We start from the raw sequence: 21,348 nt of genomic DNA, 5'->3' as shown, positions 1-21,348 counted from the left end.
TTCTATTAAAAAATCTTAATCCTTTCAGTACTTATGAGCTTCTGAAGTTAAGGTTGTTCTTTTCTGTCTAAGTGCTCTCTGATGACACCTGTCTCGGGAACCGCCCAGTTTAGAAGCAAATCTCCATAGCAAACCTCTTCTAAACTGGGTGGTTCCCGAGACACGTGTCATCAGAGAGCACTTAGACAGAAAAGAACAACCTTCTAGAGCAGTGTTTTCAAACCAGTGCGCCTCCAGCTGTTGCAGAACTACAACTCACAGCATGCCTGGACAGCCAAAGGCTGTCCAGGCATGCTGTGAGTTGTAGTTTTGCAACAGCTGGAGGCAAACTGGTTGCGAAAACAATGCACTAGACAATAAACATATACCGTATTTATCGAGGTATAACACGCACTGGCCTACAACACGCACCCTAAAATTTCCAAGGAAATTTGGGTTGAAAAAAGTTTTTTACCCAAATATCCTTGTTAAAATGAGGGTGTGTGTAAATGCGTGTATACCCCAATAAATCTTTCTGGCCCCGCAGAAGCCGCTGCGGTTTAATGTTTTAAAGCAGCCGCAGGAGCAGGAGGGCACTGTCAGGCGCAGGAGCGTGTTGACAGGTAAATATGAAAGCCAAGGATGGGATCTGGGTGGCGGGGGGGCCTCTGGCCCCGAAGAAGCCGCTGCAGCTACATGATTTAAAGCGGCCGCAGGAGCAGGAGGGTGCTGTCAGGCGCAGGAGCGCGTTGACAGGTAAATATGAAAGCCGAGGATGGGATCTGGTTGGCGGGGGGCCTCTGGCCCCGAAGAAGCCGCTGCAGCTACATGATTTAAAGGGGCCGCAGGAGCAGGAGGGTGCTGTCAGGCGCAGGAGCGCGTTGACAGGTAAATATGAAAGCCGAGGATGGGATCTGGTTGGCGGGGGGCCTCTGGCCCCGAAGAAGCCGCTGCAGCTACATGATTTAAAGCGGCCCGCAGGAGCAGGAGGGTGCTGTCAGGCGCAGGAGCGTGTTGACAGGTAAATATGAAAGCCAAGGATGGGATCTGGGTGGCGGGGGGCCTCTGGCCCCGAAGAAGCCGCTGCAGCTACATGATTTAAAGCGGCCGCTTTAAATCATTAAACCGTAGCGGCTTCTGCAGGGCCAGATAGAGTTTATCAGTGTATACTGCGCAGATATTTTAAGTTATAATTTTAGCTTAAAAATGCGTGTTATACGCTGACAAATACGGTAAATTGAACAAATAAGGCCTGGATCATGGTCATTAACATCTGGTAAATTGAACAAATAAGGCCCGGATCATGGTCATTAACATCTGTTGGTACTGAGTATGAGTTGTACTCACTATTGTCTCAAATGTGGGATTATCAAAAGCAGACTCCACAGTGACTTGATCATATGGAGGCGACGCGGAGAGGGGCAGGCGTAGGAGAGCTTTTCCTTGTAGCCTGTACGAGGAAGATAAAAAGGAAAAATCAGAGAAGCTCAGGTTTTTGGAACAGTCAGCTGTTGTTGCCCTGAAGAAAAAAAAAAAAAAAAAAAAACGTTCTGCTTGTATCCTCTTACTTGGAGAAGTATAGGTAGATGGCAGCGATGACAAGTGCCACCATGATCACAGGAACAAAGATGGCCAGCAGGATGTGTGTTCCTTCTACAGGGATGCCTGACGCCGCTGCCTTCTCCACAGCTGGATGGAATGAGAAGAAAACCAACAGCTTGTTAGCTTGTATTTTTTTTTTAGGTAAAGTCACTTCTCATGAAGATCTTATTCACAAATTATTTGACAGCTTACAAAATAAGAAAGAATAAACACCCTGATGATAAAACCTACAGCAACACTAACTGGTTTCCGTGTCCAGCTGCCTGTAAGCTCCTTCTAACCATAGGAGTTATGGCAGTGGTCTCCTTCTTCAACAAAAATGTATTGGGCACATTTAGGTTGGGTTCACACTATGGAATCTCCAAACGGAATTTTCACCAAAGATCCCTCTGGCGGCACCAGGACTGCACACTGACTACATTGCCGTCCCCATAGATGGCAATGCATTTATGATCTTTTGGCGGATCCGGTCAACAATCCATTGCCATCTGTGGGGATGGCAATGCAGTGCGCATGGTCCTAATGCTGCCCTCGGGATCTCCGGTGGAATTTCAGTGGTAATCGGGCCTTAGGGTGATTTACTGGACCCTTCCCTCTTAAAGAAGACCTATGGTCACTTTGAAAAAACAAAAAAACAAACAGGTGGAAGTAACCTGTACATAGCTATAGGGAGGCTGATCACATACCAGTTCACAGCATTACGATCGCCCACTCCCTAACCCAGTTCCTGAATTATTGGGCTTTGTAGTCCCCTCTGACTATGAAGGCGATCCATCAGAGGAGCGGAAGCCTTATGCTAAGTTTCCACACAGGTTTTATTCTGGCCCTTTTCGGAACACTGCCACTGAAGTTTTTGTGTCAAAGCCAGAAGTGGATCCATCAGTAAGAAGAAGTTTAAGTCCTTCCTTAATATTTCCATTCCTTCTAGATACACTTCTGGCTTTGGCTCAAAAACTTTTTTCCAAAAAACGCCAGAAAGAAACCTGTGTGGAAACTTAGCCATAATGATGTGTGCTATGTTCCATGTGATGACTGTAGCAGGAGGAAGGCCTATTTAAAGAAGGTGGTGTGGACAGTGTACGCTAAAGCATGATATGTGCTTGTATGGTGAGGTTCACTTTAAAGCAGGGCTATGGAGTTGACCATGGAAGTAAAATGAAGGAGAGTCCAGCTCACCTGCTTTGGATCTTGCACGGATCCTCACTTAGGCTCTACGTGTTCAACAATGAACAAAAGAACAAAACCATCCAGCACTGAAGAAAATCCCAGCTTTATTAGATCCTCTTAAAACCAGTGTGGCAAGACACACTTCACATGGTCTGAACAATCTTGATGCGTTTCGAGCGCATGCGCTCGAAACGCGTCAAGATTGTTCAGACCATGTGAAGTATGTACAGTATTTCCATGCTGGTTTCAAAAGGATCTAATAATGCTGGGATTTTCTTCAGTGCTGGATCGTTTTGTTCTTTTCTTCACTATGGAGTTGACACCATGGACTTGGAGTCAGTTTTGGGTGGAGTCTTTGTTGGCAGAAATGCATCAAATTCAAATCCAGAGTCAGGCAGGCAGGTAGTTGTAGTTTTGCAACAGCCAGAATGCCACAGGTTGCGGAACATTGGCCTAGAGCAGCGTTTCTCAACCAGTCTGTTATTTTTCAGGGGGACATTCTTCTGTATGACTTTAAGAAGATTGCCTAATCTTTTACGTACAAAGGCAGAAGTAAAAATGAGAGGGGCGCTCTCAGGGGAGATGGTGGGAGGAACGTGGGAGCCTAACTCACCCCTTCGTCTTGGACTTTGTCGCGGTCCGCCAGGAGATTCCAGCAGAGCAAAACAGAAACCCTCTGTGAGAGGGTAGATGAGTAGGATGTGTGCAGCGTGCTGCTCGCTATCCCCTTCTTCCGTATCCTCAAAAGGTACGGAAATGCGAAGTAGTAGAGAGGAAAAAAGGGGGGATTTTTTGTGGATGAACAAAACTCAAAACAGCCACAGTTGCACAGGACAAAGGTTTATTGGAAATAGAATAGATAGGACAACGCGTTTCGGCACTGACAAGCGCCTTCCTCAGGTCCACAGAGTTCAAGTTTGTGTGTCCTGTCTGTGCATGCTGTGCAGTGGTGGCGTCACCGCTGCACTGCATGCACAGAAAGGACACACAAACTTGAACTCTGTTGGACCTGAGGAAGGCGCTTGTTAGCACCGAAACGCGTTATCCTATCCTATCTATTCTATTTCCAATAAACCTTTGTCCTGTGCAACCGTGGCTGTTTTGAGTTTTGTTCATCGCCAAGCAGAAGCGCTCCACTAAAAATCCCCCCTTTTTTCCTCTCTACTAATCTTTTACATGAAAACACTTGACCAGGACCAATTTCAGCCTCTAAATTTAAACAAGGCAACATGTTCAATTGCGCTGAGAGCAAGCCGAGATTTTGAAACATAAAATATAAGGGATATCAGAAAGTTCCATATCTTTTTTTTACGTTGACTAAACAAAACATGGACATAGGCGTGGACATCTCTCTAAAGTCTCCCCCTCCAGCCAGTCTGTGATTAGTAGTCAGTAGACATAGAGAAGTAAGAGCATTTATTGTTCCTATTCTGCTCCATGACATTTCTATAGAGATCAATGATCCGTTTATGTGCATCTCCCTCTCATTTATTTGTCTCTCTGACAAATGAGTCTTCGTATACTTATAGCTGTACACTGCTTTTCTTAGACTTTGTGCGTCTACACAGCTTTTAAGTCCATTACACAACGTGATTCTAAGGTATAAAGCTTGAATCCCTGCATTAAGTTTTAGATGGCACTCACCTTCAACTCCCTGGTTACTGTAGAATTCTTTATAGGAAGCTGTGGAAGAGGAAAAAGAATAAAAAGCTATTATTCTAATTATCAGGATGTTTGCAAAAAATTTTTGGGTTGTTGCTTTGCATTGCAAACTTTGGCCTATGGGTGGCAGACTTGCTTCCCCACAATCTTGGTGGCGGTCTATATACTGTATATTATATATGTTCCTTACAATTACTAACTATGACTGTTCCTCAGAATTGCTGCAGATTGTATATCTCAGTATTTACCCGTATTTTTCGCCCCATAAGACTCACTTTTTCTCCCCTCAAAAGTGGGAAGGAAATGTCTGTGCGTCTTATGGAGCAAATGTGTGTGCCGATACCCGGCATTTGCATGGTATTGGGGACTCGTTTAATGTCCCCGATACCAAGGCCAATACCTGCTGCAGTGCTGCCGTCAAATGCCCCGCTCCGCTGCCCCGTTCTGCTGTCCGCATCCCCGTTCTGCCATCCGCATCATGGCGTCCTATGGAGAAACATGTGACACACACGTCACTCCACCTCCTCCCCTGCGCCCAGCATAATGCTACGGAAGAAGGAGGAGTGACGTGTATGTCACATGCTCCTCCATAGGATGTTATGATGCGGACGGCAGAACGGGGATGCAGATGGCAGAACGGGGTAGCGGAGCGTCAACCGCAGGTAAGCAACTACCGTGGGGGCACTGTCTACAAGGGGGGGGGGCTGCTGTTTACAAGGGGGCACTGTTTACAAGGAGGGCCTGCTGTTTACAAGGGGGCACTGTCTACAAGGGGAGGGGGCTGCTGTTTACAAGGGGGCACTTTCTACAAGGGGGGGGGGGCTGCTGTTTACAAGGGGGCACTGTCTATAAATGGGGGGAGCTGCTGTTTACAAGGGGGCACTGTGTACAAAGAGGGCCTGCTGTTTACAAGGGGGCACTGTCTATAAGTGGGGGGGGGTGGCTGCTGTTTACAAGGGGGCACTGTCTATAAGTGGGGGGGGGGGGCTGCTGTTTACAAGGGGGCACTGTCTATAAGTGGGGGGGGGGGGGGCTGCTGTTTACGAGGGGGCACTGTCTATAAGTGGGGGGGGGCTGCTGTTTACAAGGGGGCACTGTCTACAAGGGGGGGCCTGCTGTTTACAAGGGGGCACTGTCTACAAGGGGGGGCCTGCTGTTTACAAGGGGGCACTGTCTATAAGTGGGGGGGCTGCTGTTTACAATGGGGCACTGTCTATAAGTGGGGGGGGGTCTGCTGTTTACAATGGGGCACTGTCTATAAGTGGGGGGGGGGCTGCTGTTTACAAGGGTCACTGTCTATAAGTGGGGGGCTGCTGTTTACAAGGGGGCATTTTCTACAAGGGGGGGCCTGCTGTTTACAAGGGGGCACTGTCTACAAGGGGGGCCTGCTGTTTTTTTTTCTTGTTCTCCTCCTCTAAAACCTAGGTGCGTCTTATGGTCAGGTGCGTCTTATAGTGCGAAAAATACGATAAGTTATTTTTTATAGTATTTATTTACAAGGGGAAGAAAACGTTATGCTTATTTATGTGGTGCCTTGTGGGTGTGAAGGGTGATTGGGATATTGCTGTGCGGGATATAAAGGGTGCTATTAACCCTTGTCAGTCGTGACGCCAGGGTGAGGGTTAAATGCTGTGTGACTTGGCCTATCGCCACCCTTCCCAAGGACGATAGGTGTTTGCAGAATAAAGTATTGTCCACAACCAGAGCTTTGCTGAAAACTTGCAGAAACTTTACTGAAGATTTTCTGTAACATGCGATCATAGGAATAGTCTTTGTAACAGAGTCTATGAACAGCTTAGCTTAGATTGACAGTTGGTTGGGACTTTTAGTAAGTTCTTTAGCTTGTAAGGATTTAGTTTGCGCAGATCCGCTGGATTTAGGGTTATATTTAGGTCCAGGGTCCTTGACGATATTTGCGGGGAAATTTAGAAAAACTCACTAACTGATTCAGCCGAGGCCGCAAGGCATTGGCCTAGTAATTGTCGTTGAAAGTTGCAAAGGTCCTACCTCATCCAAAGTCAGCAACCCAAGAGAGCGTCTATTGGCGGCAGCTCCCTTATATGGGCAGGGGTTGGCCGTTTTAGGATTGGTCCACACCATCTGTCAATCAGCTTTACAAGGCATTGTGGGTATCACATGATCCAGAACCTCCTAAGGTCCTTTTACCTACCATAGAGACTAAACCACCGTCACGTCACCCGCAGGTCCTGCGACGCTAACGCAAGGTAAGTACACTTTTTCTGTACATTATTTACATTTACGTTAATAATATATTAACTATTTGAGGGGTGACTAGGAGATGACTATACTTGCGGACCCCCACAGTTCCTAGGAACTCTGACTTTGGGGACCCCTACCAAGGTACGGTATGCAATACGGTACCGGGACACCACATCTATATCTGCCTACTGATGTATATCAGTAAAAACACAATTATCATGTTCCCCAAATAGCTGGAAATTGTTCATATCATTAAGAAAATGTAATCTTGTTACTTCTAGTCATGAATTATTGATATTTATTCTGACATCTGATGATTCAGTAGATGATTTCACAAGCATCAGGCTGTATTCTACCCCTGTGTACACACGTTATGTGGTTCCCGTATGTGTTATTGCCCCTCTAGTATCTACATTATTCATTATTACCTTTACAGATTGGTGGAGAGCTGCTCCATTGTGATGGGTGTCCAGGAATACACTTTATACTATGTTCTCCCATCAGCATGTATCCAGAATTACAGGAAAATCTCAAGGCATCTCCTGGTTGGTACACCCTTCTCTCAGGTTCTTGGTGACCATTTTCTGGTGTCCCTGGGTTTACACATGGCTCATATTTTTCAGCTAAAGAGAAAAAATATATATATAAAATAATCAGTTCACTGAATTTCCGGAAATAAAAGTAACGGTGGAGCCCGTCATCTGTTTACCACATTGTTCTGAAGACTTTATATGAATTTTATTAAAGACACAAAACATTAAAGGGGTTATCCAGAAAAAAAAACTTTTTTTTTTTTATATATCAACTGGCTCCAGAAAGTTAAACAGATTTGTAAATTATTTCTATTAAAAAATCTTAATCCTTTCAGTACTTATGAGCTGCTAAAGTTGAGTTGTTCTTTTGTGTCTAAGTGCTCTCCGATGACACCTGTCTCAGGAACCACCCAGTTTAGAAGCAAATCCCCATAGCAAACCTCTTCTAAACTGTGCAGAGACAAGCAGAGATGTCAGCAGAGAGAACTGTTGCCAGACAGAAAACAACAACTCAACTTCAGCAGCTGATAATTATTGAAAGGTTGAAGATTTTTTAATAGAAGTAATTCACAAATCTGTTTAACTTTCTGGAGCCAGTTGATATATATATATATATATATATATATATATATATATATATATATATATATATATATATAAAAAAGTTTTTCCCTGGGATATCCCTTCAAATTCTTGGGCCCATATACATTCTGACCCAGATCTCTGAGAATGCTCTGATTAGAGAAACGTGAAAGAGGGGCTAGATGTGTTTAAAGGGGTTATCCAGGAAAAAACTTTTTTTTATATATCAACTGGTTCCAGAAAGTTAAACAGATTTGTAAATTACTTCTATTAAAAAATATTAATCCTTTCAGTACTTATGAGCTTCTGAAGTAAAGGTTGTTCTTTTCTGTCTAAGTAATCTCTGATGACACGTGTCTTGGGAAACGCCCAGTTTAGAAGCAAATTCCCATAGCAAACCTCTTCTAAACTGGGCGGTTCCCGAGACACGTGTCATCAGAGATTACTTAGACAGAAAAGAACAACCTAAACTTCAGAAGCTCATAAGTACTGAAAGGATTAAGATTTTTTAATAGAAGTAATTTACAAATCTGTTTAACTTTCTGGAGCCAGTTGATATATATATAAAAAAAGTTTTTTCCTGGATAACCCCTTTAAGTTTTAGTCTTGTGTTGTCAGAGTATCAAAGTAGACTGGTGGACTGCAGCTACCAGCATTACATAACAATATATATTGCACAGCCCTGATGGCCTCATATTTTAACACTTGTACCTTTTGAGGAATCATTGTCACAGCTATTGTGCTCTACACACTCTTAGGTGCCAAATTCATTTTGAAAACTCATTAAAGGTTATGTTTTAGGTAGGGATTTCAAAAGGGTATAGTGATCCCTTATATATGGGATCTTGTGTTTGTGAGTCACATACATGGATAGTACTGGCCTCACTAAAATAATAACTGGTACCCACAATACCGCATACCCAACCATATAGAACACATAGAAAGAAAAAAGGTGATCTAAAATAAAGTGACAATAAAAAAAAAAAGCAGAGAAGTCCCGCAACTCACCTCTGTGAAATGGATCAGTGTAATCGGGCCGCCATGGATAACCAAGATGGTGCGGGAAGCTCAGAGGCTACAAACCGGTAGGTTTCATGCAGGTAGCCTCTGAGCTTCCCGCACCATCCCGGTTATCCTTGGGCGGCCCTATTACGCTGATCCATTTCACAGAGGGGAGTTGCGGGACTTCTCTCCTTTTTCATTGTTATTTTTCTATGTCTACATTTTCCTAGCACCACCGCTATATTCAGCACTACTTTTGAACCGACGTCCACCATGAGACTATGCATGTGTTCATGGTTTTAATTGCAACAATGGTGTTTACGTCACGTGCCTCCGATTGAAATCTCTTCCTTATGTTAGATAAAATAAAGTGAATCAAAAAGTGCATGAAACAGGATACAGGCAATATCAACCATAAAGTTGTCCCAGGGCTAGAGGTCTAGAGGACACCTCATATTTGTTGGCTTCCTCAGGAATAGTTCCTGATTTTCTTACAATTGACATTTATTATCAATAGACATGATAGGACATAAATGTATGATCACGGGGGCGTCACTAATCACTAAAAATCACCAAAGACCCTGTTTGTCTTCATTGCATGACTGGTATTGTACCTCCTCACTGTGGTTGTGTGGTGAGGAAGAAGAGGGGTCCCAGGACTCACATTCTACTATAAATGGGGGTCCCAGAAATCATATTTTTTCACCTAAATCATTTAGATAATAAGCAGTTTTTTTTAGTTATGAAATAATTAGGACTTACGGACACACTTTGGTGCACGGTCACTCCACTTGGGCACACCAGCTTGACGGTTGTAGCAGGTAAGGGTAATGCTTCCAGTCAGCACAAAGCCTTTGTCACACACATAACGCACTGTGCTGCCCACCGGGAACTTTGCATTTGAAAGAATCCTGCGGCTGTGAGTAACATCTCCGGGATCCGAACAGGACGTCACTAGAGAAAGAACACAGGCATGTAGAAATATTGTGAACTGGAATGAGATATTAGTAAATAATCAACAATGTATATACAGTGTATATAGTATTGACAGTGCTAAAATAATTCCTATTGACTAAGGATCACACATATGAGGTTGGTCTCCAGATGGACAGTACAGTTAAAGGGGTACTCTGGTGAAAAAACATTTTTTTTAAATCAGGATGTTAAACAGATTTGAAAATTACTTTTATTTACAAATCTTAACCCTACCAGTGCTTATCAGCTGCTGTATGCTCCACAGGAAGTTATTTTCCTTTTAAAGAGTACCTCTCATTATCTTGTTAAATTTTATAATCCTCCCAGTTCACTGCCCCCATCATGATAAACCACCCCCTGCCTTTATTATTATTATTTTTTTAGTTTTCTACCTTGATATTGCTCTGTATTCTCTGCTCAGTCTCAGTCAGATTCACAGACTGGTAAGGTGTGTTCCCCAGCTGGCTTGACATCATCTGAAGCCATACAGGGGAGAACTTCCTCCCTCACTCTGCTACACACAGCCCAGAGCAGTTCAGTGTAAGATGAGCTATGATTGGATAAGGCTGCCCCCCCCCCCTCAACATTTCCTGATTTTGGACTTCTGCTAGGCCAGCAGGAGTCCAAAGTCTGTGCAAAAGATGGGGGGGAAATGTGCTCTGGACAAGTAGGGAGACACCTAGTGGCAGCTATTTTTAAATACAAACAAAACATAGACAACTTCATTTTTTTTTTAAACAAAGTATATTAGAAATGTTTTTTTTATTTACCATAAGGAGTGCAATAGCAAACATTTTTTTAATGTGTCCATTTAAATTTATTTTCTGTTTGACCACAGTGCTCTCTTCTGACACCTATGTCTGTTTCAGGAACTGTCCAGAGCAGGAGCAAATCCCCATAGCAAACATATCCTGCTCTTGACAGTTCCTGAGACAGACAGAGAGCACTGTGGTCAGACAGAAAAGAAAATTAAAAAAGAAAAGAACTTCCTGTGGAACATACAGCAGCTAATAAGTACTTGAAAGGTTAAGATTTTTAAATAGAAGTAATTTACAAATCTGTTTTACTTTCTGCCACCGGTTGATTTAAAAAAATAAATAAAAAATAAATAGTTTTTCACTGGAATACCCCTTTAACTCTCATGTGAAGAATGTGTCATATGCCATTGAGGGAACATGACAAAATTGACTCCATACAGAAAAAAAAATTCCATTACCCAAGTTTGCAGCTTTGACGCCATGTATTGGCTGTATCCTAAGGTAAATTTGTTGTAAAAATTTCGGCAAATAAAAAATGTATTCCATGTGAAAGGAGTTGCCGTTGTAGCATGTGCATAAGTAGGACAGCGATCTCCAAACTGTGACAAAACTACAACTCCCAGCATGCCTGGACAGCCAACGGCTGTCCAGGCATACTGAGAGTTGTAGTTTTGCAACAGCTGGAGGTTCACAGTTTGGAGACCTAGGCCCTAACATATAAAGGCCCAATGTATATATTAGGTATTCACAGGTAAATTAGACTGTCTGTTATTGAGCGCTATGTAAAAAGCCTTTGGCTATGTTCACACGGCGGAATGTCCGTTCGGAATTCCGCCGGAATATTCCACATGGACATTCCGCTGCAGCAGAGTTTCGATGGGATTCTGCTGCACTGTGCACAGGGATCCCGATTCTGGCATCCGCAGAAAGAATTGACTTGTCTATTCTTTCTGGGGATTTCGCTCAGAAATACATTGCTGTCTGTGAGACGGCGCATTTTCGAGGGGTCCTAGTACCTGCTGAAACTTTTAAACGTGCGGAATGTCCGTTTGTGTTTTCCGGCCAGACATTCTACACATTTTTCTACCGTGTGGACATACCCTTATTGTCCTGGATGTTCGCACCAGCCATATGAATGATAATCCTCTATATAACCCTCCATTTGATGCTGTGGTTGTCTCCCCTATAAGTATTGGTTTATATTAATTTTTTCATGTATCACGGTGACCGTCTGTGTAACAAGTTTGTTGATTTTAATTGAGTATATTTATTGATTGGTCCAGTAGTGATTAAATATTTTGTTGGTATGCAAGTTATCTAGACACCAGTAGGGGGAGCTGTTGTCCCAAAATGGAAAAAGACAAATCCCTTCTTTTCTTTCCACTATCGCAGGACACTTTTTGATTACATTATTTAAATTTCTATTTTAATATATCATTAACTTCTACCTTTCCATCTAATCACTAATGTGAGAGTTGCAGTGTTACCATTAACTTTTTAACTTTTCTATTAAAATACTTGCATTTTTTTTAATGACAATTCATTTTTAATAGTTTTATATTTGTGGAGCTTGAGGCACAAAGTAACGTATTTTTCACCCTATAGGATGCTCTGGCATATAAGACGCACCCAATTTTAAATGAGGAAATTCTAGAATACAATGTAAAGTATAGGTCACAGTTAGAGATGAGCGAACTTACAGTAAATTCGATTAGTCACGAACTTCTCGGCTCGGCAGTTGATGACTTATCCTGCGTAAATTAGTTCAGCCTTCAGGTGCTCCGGTGGGCTGGAAAAGGTGGACACATTCCTAGGAAAGAATCTCCTAGGACTGTATCCACCTTTTCCAGCCCACCGGAGCACCTGAAAGCTGAACTAATTTATGCAGGAAAAGTCATCAACTGCCGAGCCAAGAAGTTCGTGACGAATCGAATTTACTGTAAATTCGCTCATCTCTAGTCACAGTGATCTTCAACCAGCGGACCTCCAGATGTTGCAAAACTACAACTCCCGGCATGCCCGGACAGCCATTGGCTGTCTGGGCATGCCAGGAGTTGTAGTTTTGCAACATCTGGAGGTCCGCAGGTTGAAGACCACTGGTATAGGAGGTAATACTCACATGTCCCTGCCGCTCCGGACCCGTCACCACTCGTCACCGCTGCCCTGGATGTCGCCCTCCAACGCTGTTGCCGCGTCCCCGTCGATCCGGAACGTCTATGCTGCCGGGCAGGTATCCTTGCTCTCCGTCGCCGCCATCATGTCGCTATGCACGCCGCTCCTGTTGGATGACGGGGTGGCGTGCGACGAAGTGATGACGACGAAGGAGAGCGCCGGCCATGCAGGGGATCCCGGCACAGAGCAGACACTGAGGAGACAGGTAAGGTCCCTCCTGATGCAGCCGGGTTAGTGTCACTTTCGCTTCAGACGCGGCGGTCAGCTTTGATCGCCACGTCTGAAAGTGTTAATATAGGGCATCACCGCGATCGGTGATGTCCTTTATTAGCCGCGGGTCCCAGCCGTTGATGGCCGCAGGGACCGCCGCGATAGGTGTGCATTCGCCATATAAGACGCACCAACTTTTCCACCCCAGTTTTGTGGAAGGAAAAGTGCATCTTATACGGCAAAAAATACGGTATATTCCTGCATGAGAATCGCTGTATTTACCATGACGGATATTAGCTCAGCTGCCAGATAGGAATAGTGATATCTATGACACGTTCCCATGGCAAGGAGCTCGAAGTACAGTAAAAAAAAGATCAAGCCCCACTGCAAACATTCTGTCTTACTGTAGGCTTATTAGAAGAAAAAAAAAATGGATCTCGTGCGGTAACGTTTTCTTCATTGAGGTCAATGGGAACTGATTCTAAATATATTGAAAATCTTATTCAATCCGATCCTGTCTTATACATTAGTGTCCAATCTATTGCCCCTTGAAAAGAAAATGCATCACGACAGATGTGGTTTTCTACCGGACCCTGACAGAACGGATTTAGAATGATGTCTAGCAATGATTTGTAAGCTATTGAAGTGAAAGGGATTAGTTGATGGATCTATAATGACACAGTCCTTTGATAAAATACATATAAAAAGGCAACCTAAATGCAAGTCAGAATTCTAATCTTGGATTAAAAGATCCTGGACATAACCAATGATAGTAACTATTTCGCTGTTCATAGGGGTAGTTACGCAGCTTCCTACATACTCTGAATGTCTAAATCTATAATGTAGTCCTGGCATTTTATTAATGAATCTAAAGTTGATGGCTCATAAACACTAAGGCTACATTCAAATCTAGTTTTGGGATATTAAAAAGAGATGCCCGGCGTATTCCTTTTCAAAATAAAAGTGTCAGGCAGCAAAAATCCAACATGTCAGACCCTTTTCTGCATCGACATCATCTGTTGGTGGAAAGTCTGGAGACCACTATACACCTTAGGGCCCATTCACACTACGGAATCTTCGCTTGGAGTCCACAGGAGGAGCTGCTAAAGTCTATTGACACTAGGACCATGCAGACATGCACTGTCACCATTGATGGCAATGCAGTCCACGCAGAGTTCCACCAAAAGAATGAATATGAGTCCGAAATTTACATTTTTTCCACCAGGGAATCATTTGGCGCTAGGACCAAGCAGATAGTGCCATCCCCATAGATGGCAATGTCTGCGGAGCAAAGATCCACCAGAACATTGAATGAATGAAATGTTCTGGTGGAATTTTTCGAGGGTATTTTCTGGACAAAAAGTCTGCCTCTAATACTCTGCAGTGTGCACTGTGCAGCGGAATCCTATTGCTAGCAATGGAACTCTGCTGCACTGGAATTTCCGAGCAAGATTTCAAAACAGAATTCCGCTCGGATATTCCGTAGTGTGAAGTCGAAATAATTGGGACTTTGTTTGATCCATTTTCTGAATGTGTACACTGCCTGCGTCAGACTCCTGGGCCGTGAAACGGCAGTGGAGCAGTGAATCCGCTTAACCTATGTGGATGATGGCGTGGGCTGTACCAGGGAGCGGAGTCTAAGGTGCTGCTGGTTTTCACCAGAGCCCGCCGCAAAGTGGGATGGACTTGCTGCGGCAGGCAGCACCCAGGTCGCTACCCCTGATAAGACTTGTCCACACAGGCTGCTGAGGTGTTACGTGGCACAGGTAAGATGAGGAAAATTCGGAGTCTGTACAGGCAAGAGGTCAGGGCAGGCGGCACAGGAGCAAGGTCAGGTTACAAAGCAAGAGGTCTGGAACACTGTAGACAACACACAACTTGAACGCTTTCTCTATGGCTAGTGAGCACAAAGATCTGGCAAGGACAGGAAGGAAGTGTGAGGTTAAATAGACAAAGGACCAGACAAGTACCAATCAATGGTGCACTGGCCCTTTAAACTGAGGAAACCGGCACGTGAGTGCCCTAGGAGGCGGGAGCGCATACGCAGACAGCAGAGAACAGTGGAGGGGACAGAGATGTGGAGAGGACCGTGAGAGCCCTCATGTGGGTGTGTCCCACCATGCGAACAGTGGCAGAAGCAGCATGGGAGGACGGGGCCGGAGCACGCTCGCAGCCAGCATGTCTGGCTGCAGCACTACTTGTGACAGGTTGCACATCAACTCAAGTATGTGGTTTTTATTATTTAGTATGTGTTGTATGAAAACTTTAAATAGCCACAAAGATTTGTTGGTGCCAATGAGGCTTTTGCAAAAACAAAAATTATATGGTTTTCTAACTTCCTTCCTCCCCCAATATTTAAAAAAATGTCCCAAATTCATCATGCACCATGTGTTTATATAAGGCTACATTCACACTACCGTTGTTCCCCATCAATTACAGCCATCAAACTCTCTCTCTCTCTCTTTTTTTTTTTTTTTTTTTTGGAGTTCGACGGTCGTCATTCTGACGGGGCGCAATGGGAAATAACGGGTCCCGATGGATCCCATAATAGTCAATAGGGTCTGTTGGGCGCCGCTATTTTCAGAGAAAATAGCAGGAGAAAAAGATGGCGCAAGTACAATTTTTTCTCTCACTATTCTCTCCGTCTGTCCTGACGGCTGGCATGCTACCAGGTTATAACGGTGGTGTGAAAGGGGCCTTACTGGCACATTTGACATTTGGCATAAGGGAAAAGGTGGCATGTTACAAAAATAGAGTGAAAAAAAATGCTGTAAATTATCCATTTTCCCTCATAATGATTTTTCTTAGAACTATTTTTTTTAAAGAATGTATAAATATAATTTTTTTTATAGAATGTATAAATAATGTATATTAACAACTGTTTGCTACCAATCCTCTTGTCTATAGAATATGTCCCTATAGACTCCGACACCATCAATATAGTGTTAACAGTGCTAGGCTGTGTAGAGATATTGACAAAGTTATGGTAACATCCTGTTGTCAATTTATTTATACATTTTCAGGAGGAGTAAGAGAGGAACAAAAGAATGCAGAGTTCTAAGAAAGGTGCTCCAGAACTGTTATTTCATGTGAATCTCAAGTATTTTACACCTTCAGCTGTGCCAGGAAAGTTAATTTGGCAGTGGCATCTGAAGTCTATGGAGGTAAGGCCGGAGTATCACTACACCTCTGGCTATACAGTGGTCCCTCAACATATGATGGTAATCCGTTCCAAATGGACCATCGTTTGTTGAAACCATCGTATGTTGAGGGATCCGTGCAATGTAAAGTATAGGACAGTGGTCTGCAACCTGCAGACCTCCAGATGTTGCAAAACTACAACACCCAGCATGACCGGACAACCAATGGCTGTCCGGGCATGCTGGGAGTTGTAGTTTTGCAACATCTGGAGGTCCACAGGTTGAAGACCACTGGTATTGGAGGTTATACTCACGTGTCCCCGCCGCTCCGGACCGTCACCGCTCGTCACCGCTGCCCTGGATGCCGCCTTCTATCGCTTTCGCCGGGTCCCCGGGGTGTCCCCGACGCTCCGGCAAGGCCTCTGCTTCCCCGGCATCCTCGCTCTCCGTCACCGCCATCACGACGCTATGCAAGCCGCTCCTATTGAATGATGGACGGCGTGCGCAGCGACGTGATGGCGATGATGGAGAGCGCCAACGATGCAGGGGATCCCGAAGAGGAAGCGCCGGAGGCCCGAGGACAGGTAAGTGATCGTCACCGCAGCACAAGGGGCACCGTAAACGGCTATCCAGTGGTAGCTGAAGCAGTCAGCGCTGCCGGATAGCCGTTTATGCGATGGCTCCGACATACAAAAGCATCGTATGTTGATGCTGCCTTCAACATGCGATGGCCTCTGAGAGACCATCGTATGTTGAAATGATCATATGTCGGGGTCATCGTAGGTCGGGGGGTCACTGTATTTGCATCGCGATGCATAGTACATCTTAGCTCTTCTTTGCTTTGTACAGTTAGTTTCCATACAAATAGATTGAAATAGAATGAAGAAATAGCACTAAAATGGACAAACCAATAAAAGAACACATGGAAAAAATGACCAGTATAAACTTAGATGGTAACAATGAGAAAGAAATGTGAAGCGATTCAGTACGAAGCATCACACTGTGTCTTCTCTGCCGACTGCTTATGGCGGAGCCAAAAGATTGATACACGCAGGCTACGGGATCAATAATATTTTACTATATTTGTCTCTTGGGTGCTCTGAACTCTGTTGTTTTATAAGGTTGAAAATTAGGTTTTATTTGACATAAAGTCTTCTAGCTGCAGAGGTGCAGGTGGCTCGGCATTAAAATATACAGATTTATCTTCCAGCTTCGTCTTGCTGCAGCCGCTGTAATCTTTATTTAAAGGGCAGAATATATCTACAACATGCATCATGTAAGGCAGTCGGGGGCTAAGAGGTCACTTGAAATAACTTTGAAACAGTTTTTCATGGCTGGGCATAACACTTAAGTGTGGGCTGTTAATATTAGGCCGCGGTACTGAGCAGTGGAGGACGGCAGACGTAGGCGTCAGATCTAATTTTGTTTTGGAAAGAAGATAATTAGAATACTGTGCACTAATGAATTCTAGAACAACACAGAAGTGATTGGCATGTTCCTGTTAACTCTAGAGATGGAGGGATTTGCATCTCAACAAGGCCTGTTTTTTGTCATTTTTATATTCTACATTTTAATTGCTAATTCCTGCTTAAAAATAGTTTCTCCCCTAAATAGGATTTCATAATTTTATTCTGTTCGTCAAGAGGTTCCGTGCAATTGTCTTATAGTCGGATCTGCTTTTGTGAAAGCTGGGTGACAGCCAATGTGGCCTCCACAACATACTAGTTACAGTTCTTTTCAACCTACATATTGAACAGTATATGGGTAGTTATCATAACTAGTCACATTTGTTATTCAGATTCTGGGGAAAATTGGTGACAACAACCTCTGAGGTGTAATGGGAGTCTTATCGGTTGTCACCCAGAAATTGTGAAAATTCATAAAATGATTTAAAACATTTTTTTTAATCAACTGGTGGCAGAAAGTTAAACAGATTTATAAACTACTTGTATTTAAAAATCTTAATCCTTAAAGTACTTATCAGCTGCTGTATGCTCCAGAGGGAGTTATGGTGTTCTTTTCTGTCTGACCACAGTGCTCTCTGTCCATCTTAGGAACTGTCCAGAGTAGATAAATTGCCATAGCAAACCTATCCTGCTCTGGACAGTTCCTGACATGGACAGAGGTGTCAGCAGAGAGCACTGTTGTTGGACAGAAAAGAAATTCAAAAAGAAAAGAACTTCCTATGGAGCATACAGCAGCTGATAAGTACTGGAAGGTTTAAGATTTTTAAATAGAAGTCATTTACAAATCTGTTTAACTTTCCGGTACCAGTTAATTGAAAAAAACATTTTTTTCCACCCTTTAAATTCAGGCACTTTTTCCTGACAACAACTGCAGGCTCAGCCAAGCAGATATGTGTATGGGGAAAGCTGTGGGCTGAATGAGAGTTCATCTAAATGCCATTGAAGGTGTATGGGTACCTTTAGCTTTCCTAGTTACTAGTGACATAATGGGTCTAGTACTTAATGTAAACTAAAATTGGCCATATATTTGTTTGGCTGACAGCTATGTCTCCCAATGGCCACATATACATACATTCTTGAAATGTATTCTGAATGGGGAGAGCTTATCTCTCTGAGAACAAATGTCTCAGCGCTTAGTAATGTTTGAAAGCCCAATAAAATAATGAATGAGGCAGAGGCCTCACACACAGCGTGCTCCACTCATTCTGTTGTGCAGTTCTTAGAATTGTGGCTATTCACTATGAACAATCCAAATGGTCCAAATATACACCGAAAGCCAACAATGACCAAAAAGCAGAGGGGTGTACTTGCATTTTAACACATTTTTTTTAATCTCCCAGAATACTAAGTATTGCCCCACAACAAACACAGGTTGTTCATACAGCGCCTCTGAAAGTCACAGCAACAAGTAGACTGACGAGCCATCCAGCCCGCCAATCCAAAAGAGGCTGACAACTTGTTCAATACCACAACGTGCCACATCACAAAGTACTGACCTCTCCACCTTACAGTAGCTATATGATTTGTGGAAAGGAACAAATACACACCATTGGATCTCACCCATTCCAGGGATGTCTTGTCAGTCGGTAAATGGGGGTCACTTATTTGTCACAGCAGGGGTCACAGTTTCTGTAACTTCAGGGAATGGAAAGAAACAACTTTCCCCATTGAACCCTATGGGCAAGAATGTGTTTCACTCAGGCACTGTTTTACTGTGTTTTTCATTTGGGGCGTCTAGTAAAGCAGGACAGAGTTTGCTCTGAGCCAGGAATTGAAGAGCACTAATATTAGTTCTACTGAACGGTTGGGGTCTCAGAAATGTGACACCAGCAAATAAAAACTTTGACATGTCACAATTTAGTTTTTTAGATGATATGTGCACTTTAAAGTTTAAAACGAAGTATAGAAAACACTATATACCAAGTTGTGGTTGATGGAGTTTTTGTAGTATTCTGGGGCCAGTGGTGTAATTTTAAAAAAGCAGCATGCTCTGGGTATGTCATTCTCTGGTCCTTTTTCCAGAGGCTTCTCTATAGGTCTTAAAACATCAGAAAAATATCCATACAAAGGGGGGAATTCATCAAGCTGTGCTTACGTACACGACTTACATACACTGTTTTCCATGGTGTGTTTCTTACGTGTGACAATTATTATACTATCACAGGGGGGGTTGATAAATTTGGCATACATAAGCAAAAACACTTTTTTAGCATACATGAGGAAAAACCAAGAAATGACAAAAATGTGCGATATGTATAAAGGCTGATGGGCTGTATTTGTGTGAGGGGCAGAAGTAATTATCGCTCCCTGCACTTCCAGGTGGGGCTCATTGGGAACAGGTGGGGGCGTGTGTATATAACTTCCCCCTCTCCTACAGGGGCGGAGCACGTGTCGTTTGTGGAATCTCTGCTTCCTGTGTCTGGTGTTTGAATCTCCCACAAAAATCTTCAGAGCTGCTGCTCACGGTGCGGAGGCCTCGCTGATCATGAGTCTGGGGGGTGCAGGCGCGGCATCCTGGCAGCTCCGCTGGCTGTCTTATCTGGGGATGCTGTGTCTCACTCTGATTATAAGGTAATATTGGGCAGGTATGGTTCAGGCTGGCTCTGCCCGCAGAGGTAGTGGGGGCCAGGAGCGGCAAGCAGGAGAGTTAAATCGGTGCTGGGGGTGGCACGGGCTCAGCATTTCGCGCAGCCCGCTAGCTGCCTCATGGCGACATGTGGACCGCCCGCCACCCGCACAGCTACAATTGTCTATGCCCTTTGGACAGGTTGCGGCAGCTGCCCAGTCCTTGTTAGGCGGTCCTGTCAGCTGGTCTGCAATCGTTAATCTAAAGTTTAGTGCTATGCTCTGCGGAGGGTTGTTTCAATATAACGTTTGCTGTATACAGTTTGGTGCAATGCTCTGCAAAGAGTCGTTTCAATATAACTTTTGTTGTGCTCTGCGGGGTATCGGTGCCCTTGCAGTATACGGTACAGTGTAATGCTCTGCAAAGGGTCTCGTTACAATATAACATGTACTGTATAATGGTATAGTGCAGTACTCTGCAGATGGTTTCGTTACAATATAGTATACATGATATACAGTTGTGGTGCAATAATCTGCTGATGGTTTCGTTACAATATAGTATACATGATATACAGTTGTGGTGCAATAATCTGCAGATGGTCTCGTTACAATATAGTATACATGATATACAGCTATGGTGATATGCTCTGCAGATGGTCTCGTTACAATATAGTATACATGATATACAGTTGTGGTGTAGTACTCTGCAGATGGTTTTGTTACAATATAGTATACATGATATACAGCTATGGTGCAATGCTCTGCGGATGGTCTCATTACAATATAGTATACATGATATACAGCTATGGTGCTATGCTCTGCAGATGGTCTTGTTACAATATAATATATACATTATAGTGCTATACTCTGCAGATGGTCTCATTATAAACAAACTTTATACAGTTAGTGCAATGCTCTGCAGATGGGATGGTTTAAATATAACATAATATATAGGGCATAGTGCAATGCTCTGTAGAGGATCGTTACAGTTAGCATGTGCAGTGTGGTGCAATGCTCTGCGAAAGGGTCTCGTTGCAAGACAGGGTGGCATTTACTGTTTGGTGTGGTGCAATACTCTGCAGAGGATCTCGTTGCAGCGTAGCATATGCCGTGTGGGGTGATGCAGTGCTCTGCAGAGTGTCTTGTTTCAATATAGTATACAGTAGGGTGCAATGCTCTGTAGAGATATAACATAGGCTACATCTAATTAAATCATAGTATACACAGTGTAATACTCGTTATTTGCATGATCATGGTATCCATACGGTTCATACGCTTGGTTTATAATGGGCATACACGCATTACTGGTACAAGG

The 21,348-nt window shown here is 43.6% G+C and overlaps 1 protein-coding gene across 2 annotated transcripts in view; it reads right to left on the bottom strand.

Moving 5' to 3' along the window:
* The window catches only part of SEZ6 (seizure related 6 homolog), a 707,842-nt gene that overhangs the window by 7,004 nt on the left and 679,490 nt on the right, over positions 1–21,348 (bottom strand). For both annotated transcript variants that reach the window (XM_056559052.1, XM_056559053.1), the window contains exons 12-16: positions 9,510–9,701; positions 7,059–7,253; positions 4,393–4,431; positions 1,548–1,668; positions 1,327–1,429 (exon numbers count right to left, since the gene is read on the bottom strand). In XM_056559052.1, the coding sequence (XP_056415027.1) occupies positions 1,327–1,429; positions 1,548–1,668; positions 4,393–4,431; positions 7,059–7,253; positions 9,510–9,701 (650 nt within the window). The remainder of the gene's footprint in view (positions 1–1,326; positions 1,430–1,547; positions 1,669–4,392; positions 4,432–7,058; positions 7,254–9,509; positions 9,702–21,348) is intronic.

The sequence above is a fragment of the Hyla sarda genome, chromosome 2 (genome assembly GCF_029499605.1).
Source record: "Hyla sarda isolate aHylSar1 chromosome 2, aHylSar1.hap1, whole genome shotgun sequence".
Classification (NCBI taxonomy): Eukaryota; Metazoa; Chordata; class Amphibia; order Anura; family Hylidae; genus Hyla; species Hyla sarda.
The sequence above is the reverse complement of the archived record's forward strand: the minus strand, read 5'-3'. Positions and strand labels throughout refer to the sequence as shown.